This window comes from Pyrenophora tritici-repentis, chromosome 2, assembly GCF_003171515.1.
Source record: "Pyrenophora tritici-repentis strain M4 chromosome 2, whole genome shotgun sequence".
NCBI classification, from domain to species: Eukaryota; Fungi; Ascomycota; class Dothideomycetes; order Pleosporales; family Pleosporaceae; genus Pyrenophora; species Pyrenophora tritici-repentis.
This window is the reverse complement of record NC_089391.1, coordinates 1,600,409-1,625,249: the sequence shown is the minus strand read 5'-3', so window position 1 is coordinate 1,625,249 and position 24,841 is coordinate 1,600,409. Positions and strand designations below refer to the sequence as shown.

At 50.3% G+C, this 24,841-nt stretch overlaps 9 protein-coding genes across 9 annotated transcripts; 3 read left to right on the top strand and 6 right to left on the bottom strand.

Annotated features, from left to right (window-relative positions):
• Positions 1-19: 19 nt before the first annotated feature.
• PtrM4_060850 (DUF3602 multi-domain protein) lies at positions 20-487 on the bottom strand (the record flags this gene model as incomplete). Its single annotated transcript, XM_001932839.2, has 1 exon — positions 20-487. The coding sequence occupies one exon, from the start codon at positions 485-487 to the stop codon at positions 20-22; it is 468 nt and encodes a 155-aa protein (XP_001932874.1).
• A 1,887-nt stretch (positions 488-2,374) lies between these two features.
• Positions 2,375-3,690, bottom strand: PtrM4_060840 (actin; the record flags this gene model as incomplete). The annotated part of the gene is made up of 4 exons (XM_001932838.1): positions 2,375-2,437; positions 2,490-2,804; positions 2,856-3,311; positions 3,385-3,690. 4 exons carry the CDS (start codon positions 3,688-3,690, stop codon positions 2,375-2,377), a joined length of 1,140 nt encoding a protein of 379 aa, XP_001932873.1.
• A 1,081-nt stretch (positions 3,691-4,771) lies between these two features.
• Positions 4,772-5,870, top strand: PtrM4_060830 (uncharacterized protein; the record flags this gene model as incomplete). The annotated part of the gene is made up of 2 exons (XM_001932837.1): positions 4,772-4,942; positions 5,004-5,870. 2 exons carry the CDS (start codon positions 4,772-4,774, stop codon positions 5,868-5,870), a joined length of 1,038 nt encoding a protein of 345 aa, XP_001932872.1.
• An 855-nt stretch (positions 5,871-6,725) lies between these two features.
• On the bottom strand, positions 6,726-7,568 carry PtrM4_060820 (Hemerythrin domain containing protein; the record flags this gene model as incomplete). The annotated part of the gene is made up of 2 exons (XM_066105515.1): positions 6,726-6,923; positions 6,978-7,568. 2 exons carry the CDS (start codon positions 7,566-7,568, stop codon positions 6,726-6,728), a joined length of 789 nt encoding a protein of 262 aa, XP_065964142.1.
• Positions 7,569-9,542: 1,974 nt separating this feature from the next.
• Positions 9,543-10,173, top strand: PtrM4_060810 (uncharacterized protein; the record flags this gene model as incomplete). Its single annotated transcript, XM_001932835.2, has 2 exons — positions 9,543-9,903; positions 9,959-10,173. The coding sequence occupies 2 exons, from the start codon at positions 9,543-9,545 to the stop codon at positions 10,171-10,173; spliced, it is 576 nt and encodes a 191-aa protein (XP_001932870.1).
• A 1,452-nt stretch (positions 10,174-11,625) lies between these two features.
• Positions 11,626-12,943, bottom strand: PtrM4_060800 (uncharacterized protein; the record flags this gene model as incomplete). Its single annotated transcript, XM_001932834.2, has 2 exons — positions 11,626-12,599; positions 12,688-12,943. 2 exons carry the CDS (start codon positions 12,941-12,943, stop codon positions 11,626-11,628), a joined length of 1,230 nt encoding a protein of 409 aa, XP_001932869.2.
• Positions 12,944-13,707: 764 nt separating this feature from the next.
• On the top strand, positions 13,708-14,355 carry PtrM4_060790 (uncharacterized protein; the record flags this gene model as incomplete). The annotated part of the gene is made up of 1 exon (XM_001932833.1): positions 13,708-14,355. One exon carries the CDS (start codon positions 13,708-13,710, stop codon positions 14,353-14,355), a length of 648 nt encoding a protein of 215 aa, XP_001932868.1.
• Positions 14,356-14,755: 400 nt separating this feature from the next.
• Positions 14,756-15,880, bottom strand: PtrM4_060780 (AarF, unusual protein kinase; the record flags this gene model as incomplete). Its single annotated transcript, XM_066105514.1, has 1 exon — positions 14,756-15,880. One exon carries the CDS (start codon positions 15,878-15,880, stop codon positions 14,756-14,758), a length of 1,125 nt encoding a protein of 374 aa, XP_065964141.1.
• A 2,094-nt stretch (positions 15,881-17,974) lies between these two features.
• PtrM4_060770 (MdlB, ABC-type multidrug transport system, ATPase and permease component) lies at positions 17,975-22,046 on the bottom strand (the record flags this gene model as incomplete). Its single annotated transcript, XM_001932830.2, has 4 exons — positions 17,975-18,344; positions 18,395-21,497; positions 21,545-21,656; positions 21,777-22,046. The coding sequence occupies 4 exons, from the start codon at positions 22,044-22,046 to the stop codon at positions 17,975-17,977; spliced, it is 3,855 nt and encodes a 1,284-aa protein (XP_001932865.1).
• Between the last annotated feature and the right edge of the window lie 2,795 nt (positions 22,047-24,841).

Genomic DNA, 24,841 nt, shown 5'->3' with positions numbered 1-24,841 from the left:
AAGGCGGTCGGCGGATTGTCTACTGGTGGGAGAATTGCCTGCTTAGGCGCTGCCACGCGTGCTCAACGCTCCTTCGTACGCCGTCCTTCTCGCTCTCCACGCTCGAGGCGCTGGTGGTTGAGGAGGCAGAGTTGAGACGTTGAGTTCGGGGCTTCATCTCGTCGACGAGGTTGCCGGCACCGCCACGGCCAATGTGGTAGACGGGTGCTTGTTGAGTGCGGAGACGCTCTTGTTGCTGAAGCTCTTCGTCGAAGCTGAAGATGGCGCGTTCAGACCTCTTCATGTTGCCAGCGCCTCCACGACCGGTAGCGTAGAAGGCGTTGGTGGGTGGGGGAGGGAGCTTAGTGCGCGAGGCTGGGCCAGTGGCCGTGGGACCCGGGGTGATCTCGGTGGTCTTGATGCGCATAGCGTTACCGGCACCGCCACGGCCGGAGTACATGTAGGCGGAGGCGGATGGGTGAGGCTCGCTGATGTGGAAGTTGACCATTTTGAATGTTTGGTGGGGGGTTTGGTGAGGTAGTGTGGAGGGAGTTGGTTGTTGATGTTGATATCAAGTCAAGTTCCAACTACTGTGATGAGAATCTGGGGTAGCGGTGATAGTCAGGTATAGCTCCGGATGTTGTAATGGTAGTGGCTGATCAGAATGCAAACAAAAGACTACTGGGGTGAAGGGTTTATATAACAAACAAGGTCGCACTGATCACGATGACCAACGTACTCCCCAGCTGCAAGGCTTGTTGGAAAAAGCCTCTCACACGCAAGCTACTCGAAAATTCGGCGCCACGAAACAAATCAAACGCGCACGAGGCCGTGGCCAGAGCCTTGGAAGTCTCAGCGAGACTTTGCAGTTAACGGCAGTCAATGGATCATGCGTGCCCTAACAACGCAAGTGTAGGAAATTTCTCAGCGCCCTGAATAGTTCACCATTACCCCCTCAAAATGCGCTGATTGGCTGCAGGCAGTTTCTCGGGGGTAAGAGATTGCCAGGGGAAAAGGTCAGGTGCAGGCGGTGCGGGCGTGGACAAGGAACGAGGCGACCGAGGCCCATGACGCTATTGAAATGCGCCGGACCTTGGCTCCGCAGCAACCGCGCTTCTCACGCCGACTAACTGCAAATTTGCAAACAACGACGCCATTCTCCTTTCCTGTTTCCGCCAGTGCAGCCGCCAGCAAGCTTCCCGCCGGAGAGTGTGGAGGCGGGAAGAGATTTTTGCCTTTGGCGTCATGCCTAGTCAGCCTACGTTGTCTGGTTCCTGGAACAGCGACCACGACCACGGCTGCAGTTTCTGATTTCTGATTTCTGATTTCTGATTTCTGATTTCTGATTTCTGATTTCTGATTTGACCATGATGTCGTTGTTGCAGTCTGCATACCCTTTGCATGCAATGATCTACATAGTACTGGATACCTCGAACAAAGAATCTGGAATCGATTTTTTTTCCTCTCTTGCTCGTCTTCCTTCTCGTCCTCTCCTCCTGTGCGTCATCTGCTCTGCTGACCGGTTACTTCTGACACGTCAAGCAGAAAAAAAAAAGCCCTCCGCGGACAGGCCGGTGCACATGACGTCGACCATCGTGAAGTCCAGGCCAGAGGCTCTGTGCTTGCGGTGACTACGTGTCTTTACCAAGGAAGCCCTGTGATCAAGAGGTACCTGCAGCGCTTACGTGATGATCGAACCTCGGGAATGTGCCATTCGCCCGCACTATGCCGCCATGGATTGTGTAATTGGCCTTGCACATTCCGTGGGTTGACGTTGCATATTGCGCGAAATGAACCAAAAATTATGTGACTCCAGTCACACCATAACTGACGAGACTTCACGATCCTTGGCAGACCCGCCTCCCTCTTGTCGCCTCTGATGCCCCTTCCCCCTTCCCCCTTCCTTCAGCCCACGTTTGGCACTTCAACAACACACCCGCAGTCGCATATGAATTTGGTTGTTTACTATTCTCTATGATTCATAATCATAAGGGGGTATTCCAAAGTGCTCAAACGCCGTGCATGCACAACCTCTCCTCGCCAGCGTCCCCGTACACCTTACTTACGTACATAACCCCTACTTTCAAACCATGCTCGCGCTTAAGTAACAGAAACGCACTCGAATGCGGGGAACATGACGGTACTAGCATAGCTCTCCCGTCCAGGAGCTACGGTTACCGGCTGGCACGTGGATCCACCATGACCCAACCAAGCGCGCATGCCCCAGGTTTCTCCTATACTGCTTGGGGTGAGCGCCGCACTCCATCTCCATTTCCATGACTAACGGCAACTGCGCTACTGACGCGCCCATGCAGCCTCTTCTCGAACAAAGGTGCGGAGGCGGGAGCACCGGGTGCGGAGAACGTGCTGCTGGCACAGGGGCAACGTGTTGGTGCTATGCGAATTTGGTGTGGATGATGTCTGGGTTCTCCTGCCACTCGTCTTTTTCTACCCACATCTGTATGCACGTGTCAGTTCATCACGTATTCGGCCGCGAATTGGACACTCACCTTTTTGAATGTGCTCAGGCCCGCAAGAATGCTGCCGCCAGTCCATGTGGTGTAGATGCGCTCAGGAGGTGCTAAGATCTTGATCCTCATGTCCTTCACCGCCAGTCTTTGCACCTCGTGGAGCAGCCGGTTTCCGAATCCCTTTGTCAGTGTGGAACCCCCAGAGAGCACAATGTTGCCATAGAGAGCTTTCCGCAGGTCCATGTCGGTCCTGTGTATCGCCTCCACAACGATTTGGTGCACACCAGGGTACTCCAGACCGATGATCTCGGGGTTGAACAGAATCTCCGGTGCTCGGAACCGCTCTGCGCCAATCTAAATCCAGTCAGCTCATATCAGACACACAATGCGCTGTCTACGACTCACCTTCAGCCTCTGTCCGTCGGGAAGTATGTACTCGATGCTCTTGCCCTCTGAGCGGGAGGAACCTGACCAGTCCTTCTCCTCCTTGGCCGGGTCGAGTGCCACGTAGCCCGTCTCCTGCTTGATCGTCTTGACCGTCTCCTTCTCAGCGCTGGTGTGAAAAATGCGCCCGCTCTTGCGCAGTAGCTGTTGAAAATGTTCCGTGACATCCCTGCCTGCCACGTCTATCCTCCTGATGCTGTTGGGTATGGCGAAGCCCTGGAAGACGGGTACGGCGTGCGACACGCCATCTCCAGAATCTAGAACGAGTCCTGTGGTCTTGCCCGAGGCGTATAGTGAGAGCACGGCTTGGACGGATGTGTACAAGGCCGGCACATTAAACGTCTCGAATAGGATCTGCGCAGCCGTATCGCGGTTCTCTCGAGGGTTTAGGGGAGGTTCGGTGAGGAGTACCGGGTGCTAGCAACAGTCATAGTCAGTGACATGCCCCTCTACAACAGCAAACTGCTGCTTCTGCCGTGGCCGCACTCACATCTTCGCTGACAGTCCGCAGGCCCTCTGTGTAGACGTACTGCCATATCCGCTCCATGTCGTCCCAGTCTGTGACTATGCCATGCTCCAGCGGGTAGTTGATCTTGAAGAGCCCCCTATATTGCTGCGCCTGTGGGCCTATGAATACATCCCCCTCCAATGCACCCGCCATCGTCCGCACATGCTTTGGCCGTCCTACATATGACGGGAAAAAGCATTTAGGCACATCTTCGCCTGCGAAACCAGCCCGAATGGTGCCGCTGCCGTTGTCTATCACAATGGGCGCATTGTGTAATCTGGAGCCCATGGCGGGGGGCTAGGGTAGCGATACGCTCGAAAGTTTGTGATGGCAAAGGTTGCGTCGGCCGCCGGTGCTTGTTTTCGCTGCGTGACAAGCTGTTGTCGTGGCTGCCCTCCCAATGCGGAGCTCCTTCTGAATCGCGAAAGTTCACGACGCGCTTCGGTATTCGTTGCGATTGGCAGGGGTGCCCTCACCGCATCACGTGCCGATACCGATCGTCAACCACTCCTGCCCAGCTGAGGCTGCCTTTACACTTCTTCTCTCCATCTCGATATTCTCAGTGCTCACTCAAAACAGTATCATCAAGCCAAGATACCTAGTCACGAGCTTGTTGCTGCTGTTGTGTGACCGCTGCGCGTTCCATCCACCCCGCATTTGACTCAGTCACATGTTTTTTATTGTCTAGCATCGCTCCATACATATGTAGAGATTGCTCAGTAAATACACCCATTTTTCATTTCCTTCCACATCTATAGTTTCGTTTTCTCATCCTTCTTCCTTGTCAGCCCCAAACTAGTCTAGTAATGTCGGTCGCACGTGTGCTTTGTTCAAGCTATCAGTCTCTACATTTTCCGTGTATTTCAGATGCTCCATTCTTCCTCTCTTATTACTTCATTTCTCCAAGAGAAGGGATATCATATATAAATCCACATACATAAAGCGAGGTCTTATTCGCTCATGTCAGGCTGTCGAACAGCTGACCAGTGACCACAAGTCATTATATTGTCATGTCCAAATCCATAATCTCGGTAACGGAAAACATCTAGGAACGATTGGGGGTGATGTCACCGTATTTATAATCCTGTCATCTCATTCGCTGTTGCCTCCGTTTGCTCGCGGCGGCCGAGCTAACATACGGAAGTGAAAGGGAAGAGAAAAAACTTTCAGGCAACAGCTTACCTCCACCCCTCTCTCCAGTTCAGAGCCTTCAGCTACGTTTATCGCACTCGTGTTTTCTGACCTACGACTACTGCACAAGATCGCGCCTACGTGGCACATAGAGCCTGACACGGTGTGCGAGCCCATTGGATATGGCGACTTGCCAGAGGTCGTGCACGATGAAAATTCGCCAGAAGAAGAAATCGCCATGCGTATCGACAAAGCCACCAAGAATCTAGACACGGTATTTGCCATCGTCCCTGATTCCATCGTCCACAAACCCGATATCAACTACGTTCTCTACAAACAGCGCCAAACCGAAACCTCGTCTGTCCCTGAAGACTTGCAGCTGGCGTGGTACTGTAAGAATTTCGGCGAGGTACACAACATCACTCCATTCTTGGTATAAGCTCCCACTAACAGCGCATTGCTATATATAGATGGCCCGACAAGGATTTGTTGCAAAACAAACCGATCAAGATATGAACATCGCCCGCGGCATCTGGTTTTACGGCCTGGATCCAGAGCACAGCTTCTCGCGTCACCATACGGTCACTCGGTATAACCTCATAGCTATGGCTTGGGTCATGGCCAACGACTTTCCTCCCGATGTTTGTACTCCCGAAACTCAACAGTTCATCCTCGCCTTTGTGCGGGCGTGGCTTAGCGCCTGCGACGACAGAGTTAGCTTGAAGGATAGAGACTTCCGTGCACAAGAGAGGTTCTTGGAGCTCTGGAAAGAGGAGGACTCGTTTGATTTCCTACAGTTTTCACCGAGCGAGGAGAAGAGGGCGAAAAAGCTCGTGAAAAAAGTGGCAAAACAGCCGTTTCCTCCAGAGTTGGAGACTAAGATGACAATCTTACCACCCAAGTGTATCCCTGGTCTGTGCCGTCGTGGCATCATCTCTGACGATGAGGTCAAGATGTATGGCCCCTCCATCGTTCTTGAGTACGTAGACTCTATGTCTCTCAAGGACGACAACGACCGCACTCAACGCAGTTCCAAGGAATTGAGGGAGCAAATCCTGGCAGATAAGCTTGGAAAGATGACGATTGGACACGGACTGGATCCGCGTCGCAACATTCCATGGTCGTCCGACATGCTGCAATCACTTCTCGCTGCCGTACCCGAGGACTTGATTCACCCCAAACAGATACAAAAGATGCAGGTTAAGGCCAGAGGTGGGTACAGGCCATGGATTGACACGGATACTTGGCATGCCATCATGGTGTCTGGTATGCAGGCCGTGGAACAGCAGTTTGATGACGTCTGTGATATGCTGGGCGAGCAGACCTTGAGCGAATGAGTGACTAGGAGGGTAACATTAGGTACAAGCCTGGGAAGGTGCTCGGGTCATAACAAGCCTGAAGGGCTAGGATGCTTCATAGAGTCTGATTTCACACTATGAATGCCAGCTGAAGATGAATAGAGTGCAATCTAGTTCGTGCTTTTCAAAATCTAATATATCCCAAACTCATACAGGCCTTGCCTATACGATTCTTGAATCTAGCTATTTTATGTACATCCCTCTAATTTTAGTTCTCTATGTGAAGCTTCTAGTAGCTCTTCTTTGTATAGAAATATATATACGCCTCTTCCTTTACAGGCTTAAATCTTTTATTTCACATCTATTACCTAGAGCATAGCACCTCCCTAATAATAAAAGCAAAAAAGAAACAATTTGACAAAAAAAAGAACACCACTCATCAGCTTCCACTACCCATCATCGAACCCCCGCTGGAACGTACCTAGATATGTTCGTCGCCCGACTCGTAATTCTGTTAAGTCGCCCGCACTAACTGTCGCGTCGCTTCTTAACAGAGAATCGAACTTGCGAGGTCTCTCAGGAAGGTGGAAGAGGATAAATCCGACTAGCCCACTGTATTGCCAACTCCCACTGTATTGCCAACTCCCACTGTACCATGCGTCTTCGAGGTGTTTGTTTAGTATATTCTCTATGCTGAAACAATATATAGTCATGCATGTATTAATTTCACAATATACAGCCGTAGCGGCAATCTGAGGCAAGGAAATAAGGCGGAAAAGTGCAAGTGCAAGTGAAAGAGAGTCCAGTGCGCTCGCGGAGGCAAAGCGCTAGCGCGGTTGCTCCAACAGGCAAACGCACACAATGAGGTCATTCTCCTCCTAACTACATTGGTATTCAACGATCATGCGAATGAAAGTGCAGCGGCCTTGGATAACCCCAATGGTCACTTGGGTTGAATCGCCAGGACCCTCTGTGCCTCCTCTCAAACCAACATGCGTTCAACCACGGGAGGAAGAAGGGTACAGGCGGGAAGTCGCGGTTACCAGGATATCCTCTATCGCCACATCCCAGTATTAACGGAGCAACAAGATACTAGGGGAAGTAAGTACGGTTTACTTCAAAATATACGAATAGAGGTGCACGAACCGGATCAATGGTCTTGGCGCTCGTCTCGCCGACTTTATTCATAGCCTTCCTCAGCTTTTCTCCATCGCATTTCTCCAAGACCATCAGAGTACCGATCTCATCGTGTAAATGCTGCACTAGGATCGGCGCAAAGCTATCTACCATCCTCTTCAGCTGCTCGCTGCCATATGTCGCCTTGCCGTCAGAAACGCTCTTGACCCACTCTACCATGTCCGCCATCTTGGGTTCAAAGTCATGATGTTGTTCCACATTGACCTGCGCGTCGAATGTTAGGCTTGCTTCCTTCGCTGCAGCCTCCACGTCCGGGAAGAAGAGTGTTTCCTCGAGATGATGGTGGTGATGCACGCTGTCCGCCCACGCCGCGATGTATAGCATGAGATCGGAAACATCACTAGGAATGCCAACGAAGGGCGCTTGGTTGTAGAAGGCGTTGAGACCACGAATGAGGACATTGTGGGCGTTTGCCATTTCCGCGACTATGTGAAGGAGGCCAGGATTCTCGCATGTTTGAGCACCTGGTTGACCAGGAATCTTGAGAAGCGCGAAGGGAGTGTCTGCCCATTTGGTAGTGGTGGATCTATCGGAGCTCATGTTGGATGGCCGTACAGAAAAAATTCATCATAGGGCCATAGTCAACGCATCTTTAACTCACCAAGCCGAAATAAGGCCACCCAACGCAGTGTCTGGAGCGATTAGCGCTTACAGCCTCAGTTCAGACGTAAAGAAGTGGAGAAGAATACAGTAGATAAGGAGCACTCAACAAACCACCTGGACATTGTTACTGTAGTGTGGTCTGCCAAGATGGCAGCCTGGTGAGGGTGTAGCTGAGATGCGTCTAATCAGCAAGAACAAGTCGTGCATTAATGTAAGCAATATGCTGCTTACGAACGAGGACACTTGGCTCGTCTTAGAAGTTGCACGTTCCGTGTTTGGTGTTGCTGACTTTATGGTTGGATGTGTGCGTGTTTTACGGGTCAGCTCGGTTAGGATTGCGGAGAAGCCGACAGGAAGTAATACCTATGAATATGCATGCCATCAGCCATTACGGTGATTTGCGCAAGGATTGTCACACTACCAGGGCAGAGTTGCAGATTAGTACAAAAGTTCGTGCGTACTCCCATATGAATTCTAAAGCTAATTCGTGACGGAAAAGCGGTTGTGTTCATAGCCCCAATCGTCGCTACAGTCAGAAGGCCTCTCACATCAAAATCTCAGAATGTGCGATAAAATCCGATGAGACTAAGCTTGAAAGAACAGTTTTACAAATCAGGTGAGCAATAGGTTCTCGGTCTGCTATGCTACGGATGGGCACCGCGGCAATACATAGAGGGTAGAGAATCTTCGCGATACTCCAGTATTGTTGACAGAATTGCTGGAGGTCGTTCTTCACGGCGCCGTCGGTATGAGGGTCCATTTTATGGCAGCTTTCAGGGAACAGGCCGGTAGAGTTATGATGTTGGCACAATACCAATAAACAGGCGGCTTCGTTCAGAGTGCCTCCGAACGTTCTCACAGGTATTGTGTTGATGACGTGTGGTAGCTTAATGAAGGGTGAACTAGTGTCTTGGCAGACGGCATCATCGTCATTCGCCCTCTCCATCTCACGTCAGCGAGCACCTCTTTGTTTCATGACTGTCTTTGGAGTTGAAGCACCCCCAAATTTTGCCGATGATCCGGCCCCTTCCGTGGGGGAGATTATCAGGTCACATCGACTGCATCTCCTACGAACACAACAGTTGCGATGGCTGCCTATGTAGGTAGAGGTAGGGGTGGCATTGAGCGCAATCGCTGATTTAGTCTAAAGTCAACATAAGATTTATCGGAATCTATACACCGAAGCTATATAAGGAAATTCCCTAAGTTGCATGGCATATCAACACCAGGCACGGACGGCAGATCTGTCGATCGTAGGATGCTAGAACAATTACCCCACAAGCCAGCCACCCCTATTCACATCCAGATTCATGTAGTTCGCATTATCTTTAGCAAATGATTCAAGGACTCACAGTCATGCAGGAGAGAAATTTGTAGTCTTACGATACACCTGCCCTAGCACGTTCCTCATTTTTGGTTTTTCCCGCGCGGACGTCAAAGCACTTCCCTGGCACATGTACGAAAAAGGCAAATCTTAGTGACTGGTTATCTATCACAAAGAAACCTGTAACAATTCATCAATCATACGAGGTGTGGATCCGCTCGTAGTGTTCACATACCCTGTATGCTCCTGGACCTTGAGAAGTCTGTGCTGCGTTCCCGGCCCTATTGCAATTTCATAGTACGATCTACCGCGCGGCATCATAGAAAACGTGCTCACGCCCCTCAGAAGCTTCTTTTTTCGACCACCAGTCGCTTGTAATTTCACTCACGTCGCGGACTGGCTAGTGCACCCTTACTACCATATTCACTGTTCTCCCTTTTACGTGAATAAAACCCCACCACTTGACTACTTGTCGTTACTGCAAGTGGCTTTACAAACACGCCCCGCGTATCGAAGACACCCGTCAAGCATAATATCTCTTCAGTATATCGATAACTCAACAAATCGATTACGTTCAGTCCGCCAACATGTATATCAGCCTTTTCCTCAGTGCTCTCGCAGCAACTACCCTGGCAACACCCATCACACCACGACAGACAACCCAAACTGGCGCGAGCGATACATGGACACCTGCAGCAAACTCCAAGACTACTTGCGATACTACTTGCGACAAGTTCATCAGTTTCGCGCAGGGCTCTCAGCTTGAGGCCGCCGTGAACAACGCTTGCGCTGCTATGATGCCCGCCTGCGCCTACCAGGATCGTCTGCCTGAGGGCACTTTCTGCACGGCGACGATAGACTACAAGCTGGATGGCCCTAAGAACAGTACGCAACAAGCCAATGTGGTAGATTCAAGTGCTACGTCTATCGGGGACTGGGATGTCCAATGTAAGTCCATTTATCGAAGCACGGCTTGGTGCTCAGTCACTAATTCATATCATAGTCGAAGTGACCCCTGCTGCGCAACCAGCAAACTCACCTGGGGTTTTCTGGACAGTAGGAGACTGCTATGGCTACTTCGCTCATATGCTCCAAAAATCGACTCCAGATGGCTGCTTCAACGGTGTCGCTGCTAGCATTGGGAGCGTCAAGGTTGGTGGCGACAGCACGTTGGCTGGTACGGAGTTCAAGGTTGCAGTTACCCCTAAGACGAACTAAACTCGCAAGCCTTGTGAAGGCTTCACTTTGGCTCGTCACTTTGGAGGATGGAGGTGCGGTTTGGTGGATAGGACACCCGCGTACTACCGGTTATATGTAGTGATCTTCTATAATTAATCTGACTATCCAAATATGAACAACACTTGATCATTTGCGTATGTGCGTTACTTTTCTCTTGTTCTTCTCTGTGTCCTTTCCATCATCTCAGCTCTACTTCACAAACTGTGGTAGGACGCTCTTGGAGCCCTCACTCTGATAGCGATCGCTTTCTTGATGTCCTCTGAAGTCTACCGTATTACGATATATCCTACAGAACGAGTACTGGATTTTGGTAGACGGCGCGTCGCTGCTGTGTCAGCAGTGACTACAGGCAACTACGTCGCCACAGTGATACGATGACCATGTAGCTTACAGTTAGCATCTGCATCACAATAGGAAAAGTTCCGTATTTCCTACCTATCACCGAGATTAAGTTAATAGAACAGCCATGAGCAAAGTCGCATGCCCAGTTTCTCGCGATCATGATGCGACAACGATACACCCGAGTCGAGTATCACTAAGACCGCGTAGTTCTACAACACCGACTCGCCTGCACCGCATATCCACCATTAAACCAAATTGTTAGCGCCATCAGACCACGAAAGGCGACTGGATGCGCTTGAAGCCTCAATCGATGCTTCCGAGGTTGCCCACCTAGAGCTAACATGCCCGCGCATCTTCAACCTTCTTAGAGTCTCATGCAAGCTCAAGGCGCTGCGCTGTTTCACCAGGGACTGCCGAGATACATCTTCTGTAGGTTCCCGGATCGTTTACGCACAATACACAGCTATGGTTATTGTAGTTGGGGTATGGCTATGGTCGGTGTACATGATTTAGAAGCGACACTAAAGGCTATGATTAGGGTAGGGAATGAACTAATTCATTAAGTACTTGCGCGAGCTGTGTGGATGCGAAGAGTTGTGAAGTTCGCAACTGCTGTTCTTAGTGACGATCTTGATTGCTATCATACTGCTAAGCTTTGCTCGTGCTCGTTCTTAGATTTACCGTTTACCATTCCTACACAGGTTCTTCCGCAAACCTAAGTACTAATGTTGATTATGCATTACATTTGCTGATACTTCTTTGCTTGAGCCTGAGAAGTTTTCGGCAATCTTGCCACGCTTATTCGCACGTACTACCACGATATTCACTACAGGCATGAAAGGCCACGAAGAAGTTTAAACAACTAACCATGACGACATTTTTAGAGCACAGCAGAGCATTGAATGAATTGTTCATGTATTAACACTGTTTAACACAGTGTAGGATCTGATCTCGTAGTGAACCCAAACTATCCCGCTTAACAACCTTTTGCGCCGACCATGGGATATCATCCTGTAATTTTAAAAACCCAAGAACTCCGTGGAACGTCTGAGTAGGTACTACTCAAATAGCTGCCATACGTGATCTTCTCTACCAATCGTCCCATACACCCTCTTCTGTTTCTCCCATCTCGATGTCGATGCCATCTTCTCCATGGACCTTAACATCATCATTTCCATCGATCTTGGTGCCGAGGTTGGAGTTGTCGTGGGACGTGTTCTCAAGCTCGACGTATCTAGGCGACTTCCAAGGATTGGTACGATCCCAGATGACGGGAATGTAACGGTCGTCGTCCTTGAACTGATTCCATAGCCACAATGACGAACCTTCATGATCTGAGTCCGGATCATCGTTGGGGCACCAGCCTTCCCATACAAAACCATCTAGTGAATGATAGAACCGCAACAGTGGAGAAGGGAGTTTGGGGAACCATCCCTCACGTTCTTTCTGGATTATGCGTTCGATTTCTAGATCTTTATTCATGGGGTGGAAACGGACATGGGCGACGTTGAAGTCGATCACCTTGATGATAGCCTCCTTCGGCGCACCATCTTCTAAATCGCTCCGAAATCCGACAATGACGATGTTGCGGGGATGCATGTCTCCATGATTGACTCCTGCGTCGTATATGATACTATCGGCTTCCAGGGCTTTCTTCACAACACTAGTCCGCATTTGTTCGTTCAGCATCCGGGGATCAAGGTCTGTCATCGTGAACCCTCGCACATATTCGATCAAGAGGACTGGAACTTGGCGCGTATATTTGCAAAGCTGGTCTCCTTCGCGTTTCAAGGTATCGATATCTATCGTCCAGGTGCCGTAGAATGCGGGTATAAGCTCCTGAGCCGCGGGCGACTTTTGCAACTCCTGATAAGCGGCAGCCTCGTAGGAGTAGTCGCAATGTGCTTTGGTTACAACATCTTCTCCGAAAACACTGTCGTCACAACTATCGTAGAAGAGTGGATCGTATATCTTTGCGACCATGTCATCATTGACCACTACAACCTGTGCGCCTCGATTGCAGCTAGGGCGAATGACTGCGGTAATTTTCAAATATTTGGTGTCTTGAGGGTTCAGCGTTCCATTGATGGAGGAATTTGCGAGACAAAAGTTTTTTTTCGAGAGTCTCGCAATCCCCCGAAACTGGCGGACAGTCGGTGACATAGGCAAGGCCAAATGGCTGATGTGGCTCATGACGTGTGGCGATTGCAGTAAGACCGACGACATAGGGGTGCTTTCGAGCAAGGCTTAGATCAGTACCGTCTAGCTCCGGATATGCGACACCTGCTGATAAGGTTGTCGAGTTGTGTGCATTGTTGGGTTTGGTAGATTCCGGGTCGGCGCTGTGATCGCTGTCATCTGTTGTTACCGCCTTAGCGCGATGACATGTATCGGTTTCCGTAGCCATAGCTTCGCAACAGGACCAAAGTTGAGTTGTGTCGTTGTAAAGAATGGAAGAAGTTGAGCACTGCGGTAAGTAATTGCAGGGTAGCGCCAAGACACGCTAAGCTATTTCTGGCGTTCACGACGGCCTTCATTCACTGAGCTGCTATAACACATTAGTACGTACTCTAGTACTTAGTCACCAAATCGGCTCAATTATGAAGTGAGTGTTTATTTTGTAAATGTAGTGAATAATGTCTTGGTGCAAAGGCGTTCCTGAGTGAATACCTACCAAGGCACTTAGGTATAGCATTGCAGCTGTAGTTTATGCCTCCCGAGGTCGTGATATGAGTAGGTACGTATAGCTTTCGAAGGTACCTAGTGAATTTGTTGCCTAAAGTTCTACACGAGAAGAATAGTTGAGCAATTATCCAGCTTTCGCCCGGTAGGGCTACCTAAAGTCATCAATGGGTGTTACCTAGGTGATTGTGCTTTCACTTTTATGACGCAATTGAACAACAGGACTGGAAACCTAGGTGAGCCCTCTGCGGCTTAAGCCCCCCCCCCCCCCCCACTAGTACTTATACTCTCTTCCGAACCCTCTTCTCTCAACGCCAACACCCAAGTCGTCCAAGTCGTTCAACTCAACCCAAGTTCCTTCCTAGGTACCCAGGTTTTCCTTCGCTCAAACCTACTTTCTTTCAAGACGGAAGCTCAAGTCTACTCACACGAGCGGCTTGATCAAAGCGCAAAGGCCAGCAGCAATTGGATCGGCTCGATCACTGTACAATGAGTGCATCAACCCATCTTGAGTGCTTCAACCAGGACCTGCCTGGTCTCAAAAAGGGTGACGTGCGATACAGGAGTGTCGGTGCCTCCGGTACCACGACCAAGAATACCGTCTCACCTAAGAGATTCCATAACATGCTGGTCAAGGACCTCGAAAACTTAGCGGACGAGTATCTCCCCAAGTATAAGAACAGCCCAGAACTCCAGCGCCGAATCACGACAACCTTCCCATGCCTCCCGCTCGACAGCGAGAACGACGTCGTCTCCACTTCATGGACGTACCTAATACTGCCAATTATGGAGGTACTTAGAATGCAATTTCAAGACAACATCACCTTGAAGACCGAGGTAACGGATAAGACAAAAGTCAAGGTCGACAAGATTGTGGACGAACATGACCACCAGAAAGTAGTAGACACAGCGATACGGTACGACCTTGTCTTCCAGGGAACCACAACGTCCCCAACCAAGACTATTGCGGTGATTGAATACAAACGCCGAAGGATGCTTCGCTACACAGATTTCGGAGATGCTATACTGCCCTATAACGCTACAAACAAGCAATACACCGACATGAAGAACTCCCACAACCGCAAGGTGATGCTTGGATGGATGCTCAACGCGTTGAACGAAGCCAAGATACAGTAAACTGCAAAGCCTAGCAGGCCGCTGTATAAGACGGCGTTTCTGTCTTTGTGAGGGCCAATGTAGCCACAAGACTACGATGTTTGCATGTTTCATGGGTACGAGGGCAGGGTAGCTGCCAGAGCGGGCTATTGTATGGCGTTACATGGACAAATATACCCCGGGGGTTTTCAGGATTATTCAAAGGCCTTCACTATAAGGCGTACGTGGACTAGATGGAGGGAGTTCTCAGATACCTAATACACACATTTGCACACATACCTTGTAATTCCCTCTATTTTGTGATGCATGACTTGCTATTCTGTGTACGGGATATTAGCATTATAATTACCATGACTACTCATCACCTCAATATACTACATGTGAAACGTACGTATATACATCCCGGCTCCACCTCCAATTCTCATACACCCCGTCCTCGGAAAACGACCACATCGTCCTCTCCATCATCGTCACTCACACATCCCGTGAGCTCCTCCACCTCGACCAGCCTCGGACACTCCTCTCTATCTTCATCCCTAACAACCGGCACATACTCCTCCCTCTCCCTAAAACATTCCCAAAGCCATTCATTCGCCGCCCCGATATCATCCTCCACCCAGCCCTTAATCTCAAACTCCATCAGCTCATCCCAGAACCTGGTGATCGGTCCAACCATCCTCCCAGGCCACGTCTTGTGTATGGCGTTGAGATCCGTATCGCCACGGCGGCGCGCATTAATTTCAAGTATATTAGAAACGTTGAAGTCGATGATGACGACGCGCGGGTCAGGAGCGGTATAGATATCGGAGGGAGAGACTAGCATCACGTTGCGGGGTGACATGTCGCGATGGTGGACTCCGGCGTTGTACACAAAGGTCTCAGCTTCTAGTATCTTCTGCATAATGCGAGAGCGCGTTGCTTCGGGCAGTAGCTTAGGCTCTATACTACTCATCACTACACCAGGAACGTTTTCCATGAGTATAAGTCGTACGTGGCGCAGGTATGTCTTATCGCCAGTTATCGTTTGTACCTGTATCGTCCAGCTGCCGTAGTAGTCTGGGATGCAATTCCGCGCTTCAGACGATCGCTGCAGAGTTTCGTATGCGGCTGCTTCTCGCGAGTAGTCGCCGTCGGCTAGGACGATAACGTCGCGCTTATTGTCGTAGCAATCGAAGCCGTTGTCGTAGAGCGGATCATAAATTTTAGCTACCATAGTCTTATTTACTACTACAACTTGCGCGTTATATGTGTATCCGGTGCGGATAAGGTCCGTGATGGCGAGTGTGCAGTATTCCTTGAGCGTATGACCAGGCAGTGGCGACTGCGAGAGGCAGTAGTCAAGCTGCGGTAGCCAGAACTTGCCTGTCTTAAACGGCGGCCATGGACTGTCGTAGCCATGGCCAAAGGGCGCAGGGGGCTTGTGACGATATGCGGTGAACGCGGCGCCGACCGTGTAAGGGAGAGGAGGCTTGTCTTTGAGACTGCCATGGAGGTCCTGGGAATCATGTGATGAGACTTTCGTACGTCGAGACGAAGTGGTTGACATAGCGAAGTTGCGGAGTGGATAGTACTCTAGACCTTACAGGGCGGAAAGTTCTCGCCCAGATAATAGTGCGCCGATATATGCGCGGTCGCGCGCGGCGGTGATCTCATGGCGAAAGTGAGTCGGAAGGAACGAATTTGCAGAACGATCTCGAACACATTAGCTGTCGTCGTCTGACATCGTTTGTGAATGGTGAACTTCTAAGGGCTCGCTTCGGTGTGGTCGATTATACCACCACGCGGACATACAAAGGAGCGAACGAGGCCTGACTAAGAACCCTCATCCAACTATCGGGCGCTGCGAGACAGTAGCATCCAACTTTGGCACTCCACCGACGGGCAGCGCAACGGGCTGAACAGCGTGCTGAACAACAGGCTGCGAACCCATTTGCTGAACCGGCTGATAAGTCTGCGGCACCCATTGCTGCACTGGCTGGCCATGTCCAGGTTGCTGCATCCACTGTCCTCCCTGCGCTCCAACATAAGGCACCGACACCCCAGGAGTCTTCATCTCATACACACCCTGGAAACCCGCATACATGCCCCTCCCGCCTCCTACCCACTTCCATCCTCCCCTTCCTCTAACAACAACGGCCACACTCCCCAGAACCAACACCGCCGCACCCACCAACGCCAGCATCAGAAATCTCATAGCCTTCTGCATCCCACACGCCTGTCCCGCCCATCCCTCCTCCGGAAAGAACTCTTGAATACCACAAATCCACCCTTCTCTCGTATGCTCTTGACCCCCCATACCCACATCATCCAGACTCTCCCACTTCTTCTCACTCCCTTGCACAGAAGTACTATAAGCAAAAGCTGCCACGCCCGCCGCAACCAGCATGACATTCCCGACGCCCAAGACCCACACCCACGCCCTCTCGTGCCCAGCCGTATCCTGCACTCTTCTCAGCTGCCACATCCCCGCAGCACTCAGCGCACACACAAAATACGCCAGCGTACAAAAACCCAGTAAAGCGTAGATCGGGCCGTCGTTGACATCTAAGTGGGTGACGGTTGTCTCTTGGGATCCATGCTGGCCGGGAAGAAGGAGTTCAAACGCTCCATTACGCTGGTTGCGGGAGAGGTGCGAGTTGAATGCGTTTTTAGATGTGCGCTCTAGGAAGGTGATTGCGACAGTGATGGAGAAGAGAAGGGCGATGGGGAGGAAGAGGAGGAGGGTGCGTCTGGCGTTTAACATTTTGGGTCTATCTGGAGGTTGTTGGTGGGGGAAGAAGACGAGAGATCAATTCCGCGGGTGCGAGTATGTAGCTCCTTTTCTTTTTCTTCGGCTAGGACGCTGCGACGAGGTCTGGCTAGAAACATCGTGACTCGCTGGTCTTCCACATATTGAAAAGGGAGAGCTGGACGCCTGAAAAAGGCTCTTGCTTCACCGTCTGTCTGCACCACCCGATATCGTCGGCACACATCTAAAATTTCTTGGCACACGGCCGTCAATGCTGCACCATCGCCATTACAATTATTTAACATCTCTATACCTGTAAGCACAAATCCGCATGCAGTCTCATGCACAGAAAAGTCGCATGTCGTCTCCCCTTGCACGACGATCACCACGCTTCCTCGCTAAGCCTTGACCTCGGCATTAGTTAAAGTGGGGCCCCATTATCGCCTATTCGCAACGAAAACGGCGGCGGGCCCGCGTCCAGATACAGCCCGTTGACCCGGTTGATGCACAAGGTTTCAGGGTCTTGAACATGTACGATGTCAGAAATTCGTGTAAACGGGGAGAATGTAATAATACAAGAATGTAATAATACACGAATTACACGTCAAGCTGTACATATGAATGTTTGGTATAACGAATAAATTGGATAATTCTGCGCGACTGAGTCGGGAGAGGTGGTGTATGTACTTTTAAATGCTATAATACGATGTGATGCAATGTGCTTTTTGTCGCCCATGCGGCAATGTTCTAGTTCCCGGCCTAAACAGTGGCGATGTGATAAATAAAACAGAGTGAAAAAGAAAGAACGAACGAGGATTACAACGGTATAAAGCCATATCGTACAGCCTAGGTAAACTCCATGAAAATGCAACAACGCTCGCGCTTGTTTCTACTAACCGCAAAAAAGAAAAATCATTGGGGTGCGCCAATGGCTTGTAACCTGGCCAACTCAAAGTAGACACCCTTCTTCGCTACCAGGTCTTCGTGCGTACCCTGCTCTACAATCTTGCCTTGGTCGAACACGTAGATGACGTCGGCATGCTGAATCGTACTGAGGCGATGCGCAATAGCGACTGTGGTGCGGCCCTTGGAAGCAGAGTCTAGGGCGGCTTGTACGACACGCTCTGAGGTGGAATCGAGGGCTGATGTGGCTTCGTCGAGAAGGAGGACTTTGGGGTCGCGGAGGAGAGCGCGAGCGATGGCTATGCGTTGGCGCTGACCACCGGAAAGGAGAGCGCCCTTTGCACCGACGAGGGTGTTGAAACCGTCTGGCAATGAGGTGCTGAAACGAATTAGTTACGGTATAAACTAAAGGTCATCGTGTTAACTTACATGAACTCGTAAATGTTGGCGTTTTTGCATGCTTGAATGACAACGTCATCACCTAGGCCATCTTGATTGGCAAGGATGTTTTCGCGAATGGTACCGGTATAAAGCGTAGTTTCTTGGCTGACGATTGCCAATTGCGAGCGGTAGTCTTGCAGGTTGTAGTCCTTCAATTCAACGCCATCGACGAGGACGGAACCGCTGGTCGGGTCGTAGAAGCGCTCGAGCATTTGCATGACGGTCGACTTTCCGCTGCCAGAGGCACCAACCAGCGCAATGAACTGGCCAGGCTGAGCAGAGAGACTCACACCGCGTAGAACCCGGTGGTCGGGTCTTCCAGGGTATGAGAATCTGACACCCTGCAGTTCGATACGGCCATCCAAACGATCAACCTTCTTGCCCTCGGGCGACCAGTGGTCAATCTTGGGAACGCGGTTCATGAAAGACTTGAGTAGCTTGGCCGCATCTCTCGCCTCACCCATGTCGGGGGCGAAAGAAAAGATAGAACCAGCCGCCTGAGCACCGTTGATAATGCCCGAGTACACCACAAAGAATTGTAGGACGGTGTACTCCTGCTTGAACAACAGACGACCTCCATACCAAAAGACAAGGGCAAAGATGAACATGCTCAGGCCCTGAGATGTGGCGTACAGAACGGAAGACACATTTGTAAACTTGAAGTAGCCCTTCCCTTGATCCGCAAGCTTATCATGGTACTCGGAGAGAAGATGCTTCTCAAGAGAAAGTGAAGCCACAGTACGGATAGACGAGGCTGCTTCACAGGCAAAACTAGCCGAATCTGAGGTCTCCTTGGTTCGCTTCTCCATTCGAGTAAGAGCGTGATAGCGAAAGTATCCACATGCAATGACGAGTGGGATCGTTGCAGAGCAAACAAGAGCAAGTTTCCATCCGAAAGAGCAACCGACGATAAATGCGACGAGGACAGAGGAAGCAGCGCTGACAATCGTACCAAGGGTGGAACCACTGAGACCAGCAAGACGATTGGCTTCCGAAGAAAGGAAGTTGCTGAGAGCTCCTGAAGTGACGGTGTCGCCATCGAAAAACTCCATGTCTTGACGAAGCATCGCGCCAAAAGCGCGCTGTCGAACGCTGCCAACAAGCTTCGCGGATCCCTTGGAAAGTGTGATGCCCTGGATATAATAGAAGAAACCAATGAGCAGTCCTAGCATCAAGAACATCCAGCACCAAAAGCTGATTCCGAGCCCGCCGAGGGACGTTCCAGGCGACAAGAGAGAGTTGATAGAGTTGGCGAGGAAGATGGCTTGTATCGCAGGGTTGCATCCGGCGAAGAAGCTGGCTAACAATCCGATGGTCATACTCAACTGTTCACCACTATTCATCTCCCACGCAAACTTGATCAATTCCCATGTGCCGTACTCCTTCTCCTTTTCATCCTTTCTATTCAAAAATTCCGTAGGAGCAGATGTCGTGGTGCGCATCAGGGCGAGCTTCTCGACGTCTGTCTCGCCTATGGCTGGCTTCTCAGCAACTTCCAGGGAGGATTCTCTGTTGACGGGGTTGATCTTGGATGTTAGTTCCTGGGCCTGTACTAAGCTCGCATATACACCGTTGGTGTTGATGAGCTCCTGGTGAGTACCTTGCTCGACGATGCGGCCTAGGGCCATAACCACGATTTTGTCAGCCTTCTTGATAGTGGAGAGTCGATGGGCAATGACGATCGTAGTACGTCCTTGGGAGGCGCGGTCGAGGGCCTCCTGAACTGCGCTTTCGGCACGGGTGTCCAGGGCTGCGGTAGCCTCATCCAAGAGAAGAATTTTTGGATCCGAAACGATAGCGCGGGCAATCGCAACACGTTGTTTTTGGCCGCCAGATAGCAGACCACCTCTTTCTCCGACCTTGGTCTGGTATTTTTCTGGCAGGTCCATGATGAAGTCGTGAGCGTTGGCGATCTTGGCGGCTTTTTCAATGAGTTCCATCTTTTTCTCGTCCGAAACGTTGGCGTATTCGGTGTTGACCAAGCCATGTAGAATACTCTCGTAGATTGTTGTACTGAATAATACGGGTTCTTGGCTCACGATAGCCATATGCTGACGCAACCAACGCAGGTTCAAAGTCGTGATATCCCTGCCGTCGAGATGTATTTCGCCTTCCATGGGTAGATAGAATCGTTCCAGAAGTCCAACGATTGTCGACTTTCCAGATCCAGATGCACCAACGAGCGCAACCATCTTGCCGGACGGGACACTGAGGTTGAAGTCGGACAGCACTACAGTATCCGGACGAGAAGGATAGACGTGTTTGAGGTTTTTGAATTCGAGGTTGCCGACAAAGTCGTCAGGTACAATACCTGTCTCGGTTTCTGGGTCAATGGGCGAGTTTCTCTCAATCGTGTTGAAGACCTTGGTAGCTGCTGCAGTAGCTGCGCCGAAGGCTTGGATGTGGGGCAAGTTCTGTCCGATGGAGAATCCAGCAATCATGAGCGCCATAATCACAGTAAGAATGTTGGAAACACCAAGTTCGCCGGCGTCTAAGAATCTCTTTCCCTGCCAGAAAGCTAGTGCATACTGAAGATTGAGTACCCCCATCATGCCAGCAATCATCATAGAGAGCCAGAACTTGGCTTTGAAGTCAAACTGACTCGCGCGATCTACAAAAGCCTTGTACTTCTCCTCAAGCCTCTTCTGGGTTCCATATGCGGCGACATTGCGAGCAGAAGATAGCACTTCTTCAGCCAATGAAGCAGCAGTGGCGTATTCGTCAATCGAGAGCGTCTGCGCCTTTTTCATGAGCGTGCCGTTGACCCCCATCATCAGAATCAATGCCACGGTCGCAGCCAGCATGATCAAGGAGAGCTTCCAGGACCTGATGAAGCCAATTATCAGTGCAGAAACGAACATACTGACACCAGTTACAAATAGACCAATCTTCTGGCCAATTGCATCTTGGACCAAGTTCATGTCGGAACTGATGCGCGTAGTAATCTCGCCAGAGCCCAGGAAGTCGAAGAAAGCAATGTTCTGCCTGAAGATAGCGCGGAGGTAGAGCTCGCGGATTACTCGTGTGATTCGCTCTCCGGTGTATGAGAAACCAAGGATACTGACGTATGAAGTCACGAATGCTCCAATACCTGCGGCGGTCAGTTGTGCTTGTAGACATATTCGTCGGCGGTAATACCTAGGTAGATGAAGTACAGAGTGAACTTGTTAATTTGCTGTTCAAACTTGGCAGCAGCAGTGGCGTCGACTGAAAAGCTAGTGAAGCTTCCTGCGAAGTTACCATAGACGAGCTATACATAATTAGCCTGTTGGTATTGAGAGCAGAATATTGTGTCCAAAAAGGGCCAGATGCTCTGGTAGAAGGATAGTCGCATCTTCTTGGACAGCGATATCAAGAACATGCCACTTACCGTCATGAGCGGCATGACAGCTCCAGCAGCGATACTGGCAAACAAAGCCAGCACCATAATGAGCTTGTCCTTTGTGCTTGCATATCGGAATAGCGAAAAGTATCCGACAGTGAGGTTGGGTGCTGTTAATTGCCGATCGATGATGTCCTTCTCTTGATCACTGAGAGGAGACGTAGGGGGTCTGCTCTCCCTTTCGGATTGCGACTCATGTTTCTCGACAGCGGCAGAAATGGCCGTTCCCGTCGACGTAGCTGAGTCCTCGTTATCCATGCTCGTTATCCATGCTCGTGGTTTGAGCGTGTCTTGTCGTTCGAGAAGCACAACACGAGGAGGTAAGTGGTAGAGAAAAAGAGCAAGCCTGTAATTTCCTAAAGATTCTCATCTGCGCCACTCACGGGCCTGGAGATTAGAGATCCTTAAGCCAACAGATTAGGGCTCTACCCGAGCTGGGGACGAGAATCGGCTAGGCTTGAAGGGGTATAATGTGCGACTGAATAGTCTCGGCTCGATCGCCGTCGCTCCAAAAAGGGACGAGCGCGCGGACTTGTTTCGTCAAGCGGTCTGGACGACTATGGAATACGATGTATACGCTGAATGGCCAAGGTGATGACGAATGGATCACAATATTGGTATGAGCAGTGCTGTCTGACGGCAATTGAAGGTGTTACGATGCACTTCATATCTAACGTGGAAAAGTGTCTGCCTGCTTGCTGAAGTCGGGTGTAGCTAGCTCGGGGCATGTTTCCGAATTACGATGGAAGGCTGCAGAAGAAGGCGTTGTCGATAGTTACGACAGATCCGAGAAGGTGTGGAGCGAGAGGCGCTTGACTTCGGGGGAAGTTAACGCCCGACTGTCGGGGCTTTCAAGCCCCCGATGACAGCAGCGCTTGTGGGCACGCCGACGCAGACGCCTCGCCCCCCGCGCACTGCGCAACAAGCGCCTCAACAGCCTACTTCTTTTCGAGTACATGGACATCATCTCCTTACGACGCAGATAGCATGGTGATGGCAGTTGCTAAACTATGCTGGTACAATACCTTGTGCTTGTAGGATCAGCTTATGTTAGTATGATTGGCCAGCCTAAACTTACAGTGCTACGGGTCGGTGGCGTCGTTTACGTTGCAGGGGTCACGCGGTAACATCTTGCTCCGGTACTGACATGGTACTATGCGAAAATCGACGCTTCCATTAGCACTTCAACTGGGGGTATCCGGGGTTCGGAGATACCGTTGTATCTGTACCGCTTTTGGTCCGCAATCGTGCTGCCAACGAAGATGCTCACAATGTCGCTATAGTTGCCTTCAACAGAAATCACACGCACGAGATTGTGCTTAGATTCACACTTATTTCTGAGTCTCTCCTGTGATGCGTCCGCTAGTTGCACTTCTGCTATAATTAAAACTCCGGGGAAAGTTTTGACATGTTCTTCAAGCCACGTGCTAGATGTCTACGAAGCGGGTCGTACAAGGCGTCCCTAGGTCCCTCGGGTTCGCATTCGAGTTTGGCTTAAGCCCACGTTACTACCAGACAGCCACACGTAGATCCCACTGTCTCGCTGTTGCCTTGGGAAAAAAGAGAAAAAAACGGCTCGTGCTTTAGTAAATCACCAACGCTAGAACATCCCGACGTGTGCATCTTTCCGCCACGTCATCTCATCGTCGTCTAAGATTGCCGAGAACTGTCTAGATAACTGTACCAAGACATTAGCTTAACTACAAAGACTACAGTACCTTTTGTAGATTTCTACAGACTACACACGAGCAAGATCACGATGATTCAACAGCTGGGTCTTGCGCCGCGCCTATCGTTACTTTTGACCACTTTTCTTTCAAGAACTTCCGGTACAAAGGATGGGATTTCATGGCCTTAGCGCCTTCCTGTTTGGCTATCTCAAATCCTTTCTCCCTTTTATCTGGCACAGTTATGGAATATGTTCAGCACAAGCTTTGAGTAACAAGGCTTTATGGACGGTGGACTCGCATTAAGAAGATGAGTTATAACTCGCATACGGCAAAATACGGCGCAGATGCAACGCATTGACTTCTTTAAAATGAGTATGCATCATCTGGTTCCGAAGGTGGGCGGGTGGTCCCGAGAACAACAGAGAAGCATTTAGAGAAGAACATGTGTGGGCCATGCTAGATGTTCTTTCAGATAGACTACCGATGCGCTTGTTTCATGTAGATGTGGCGGGACAAATTTCGTACTTTTGTGTCGCTTTTGGTTGAAGCCGGTACACCGGATCCATAAAACCAGGCCCAAAATATACAGAGGTAGGCGAGTATATGGCGCTAGAGCATACCGTATACAGAGAAGGCTACGCGTGGAATGCAACAAGACATCCCGCAGCACCGAAGAGCGTGAGGAAGACCGAAGAATAACATGCGCGGTTCGTATATACCATCTATACTGACCCAAAAAGAATAGCTGTGCTCATGACACCCAACAAAAGCTGCTGGATACAACTATGCGTACCTTGAATTGTGCATCAGTGGATCTGAGGGAAATCAAGTAGCGTTAGTGATGGGTTGAAGTAGAAATGGATGCGTCGTGTGGTTCCATGATCAAGTACCACCCGGTGACAGCTGAGTGCTACTGCGTTCGACATGACCGTTGTCCGGCACTGGCAAACTTAAACAGACGTCTTTGAGCAAATTGAAAAGGCAGAAAGACGATACATGCATACCCAATCGCAAGCCAGCGGCATTCGAGCGAAGTCCGTATCGTCTATGAGTTTGTTGGAGATATCCACAGGAAACACGGCCACAATGACGAGGACGTCCTGGTTGCGGTGATCCTATTGTTAGTTGTCTAGCGTTGATTATATATCGACAGCAGAACATCTCGCCGGATAGTCAACACGACCCAATGCGAGGCAGCACATACTACCGTTTCGATTGCTCTATTGACTTCAAGGCAACAACACTGCCATTGTGGTGAACATGCTCCTTCTATGAACAGATAGTAGCTGAATCCAAAAACATCCTACATTCTTTAGCATAACTAAAGCTCCCATTATTCTTCCAGCACAATGCAAGAAGAACCAGGGCAGTATATAGTCCGCG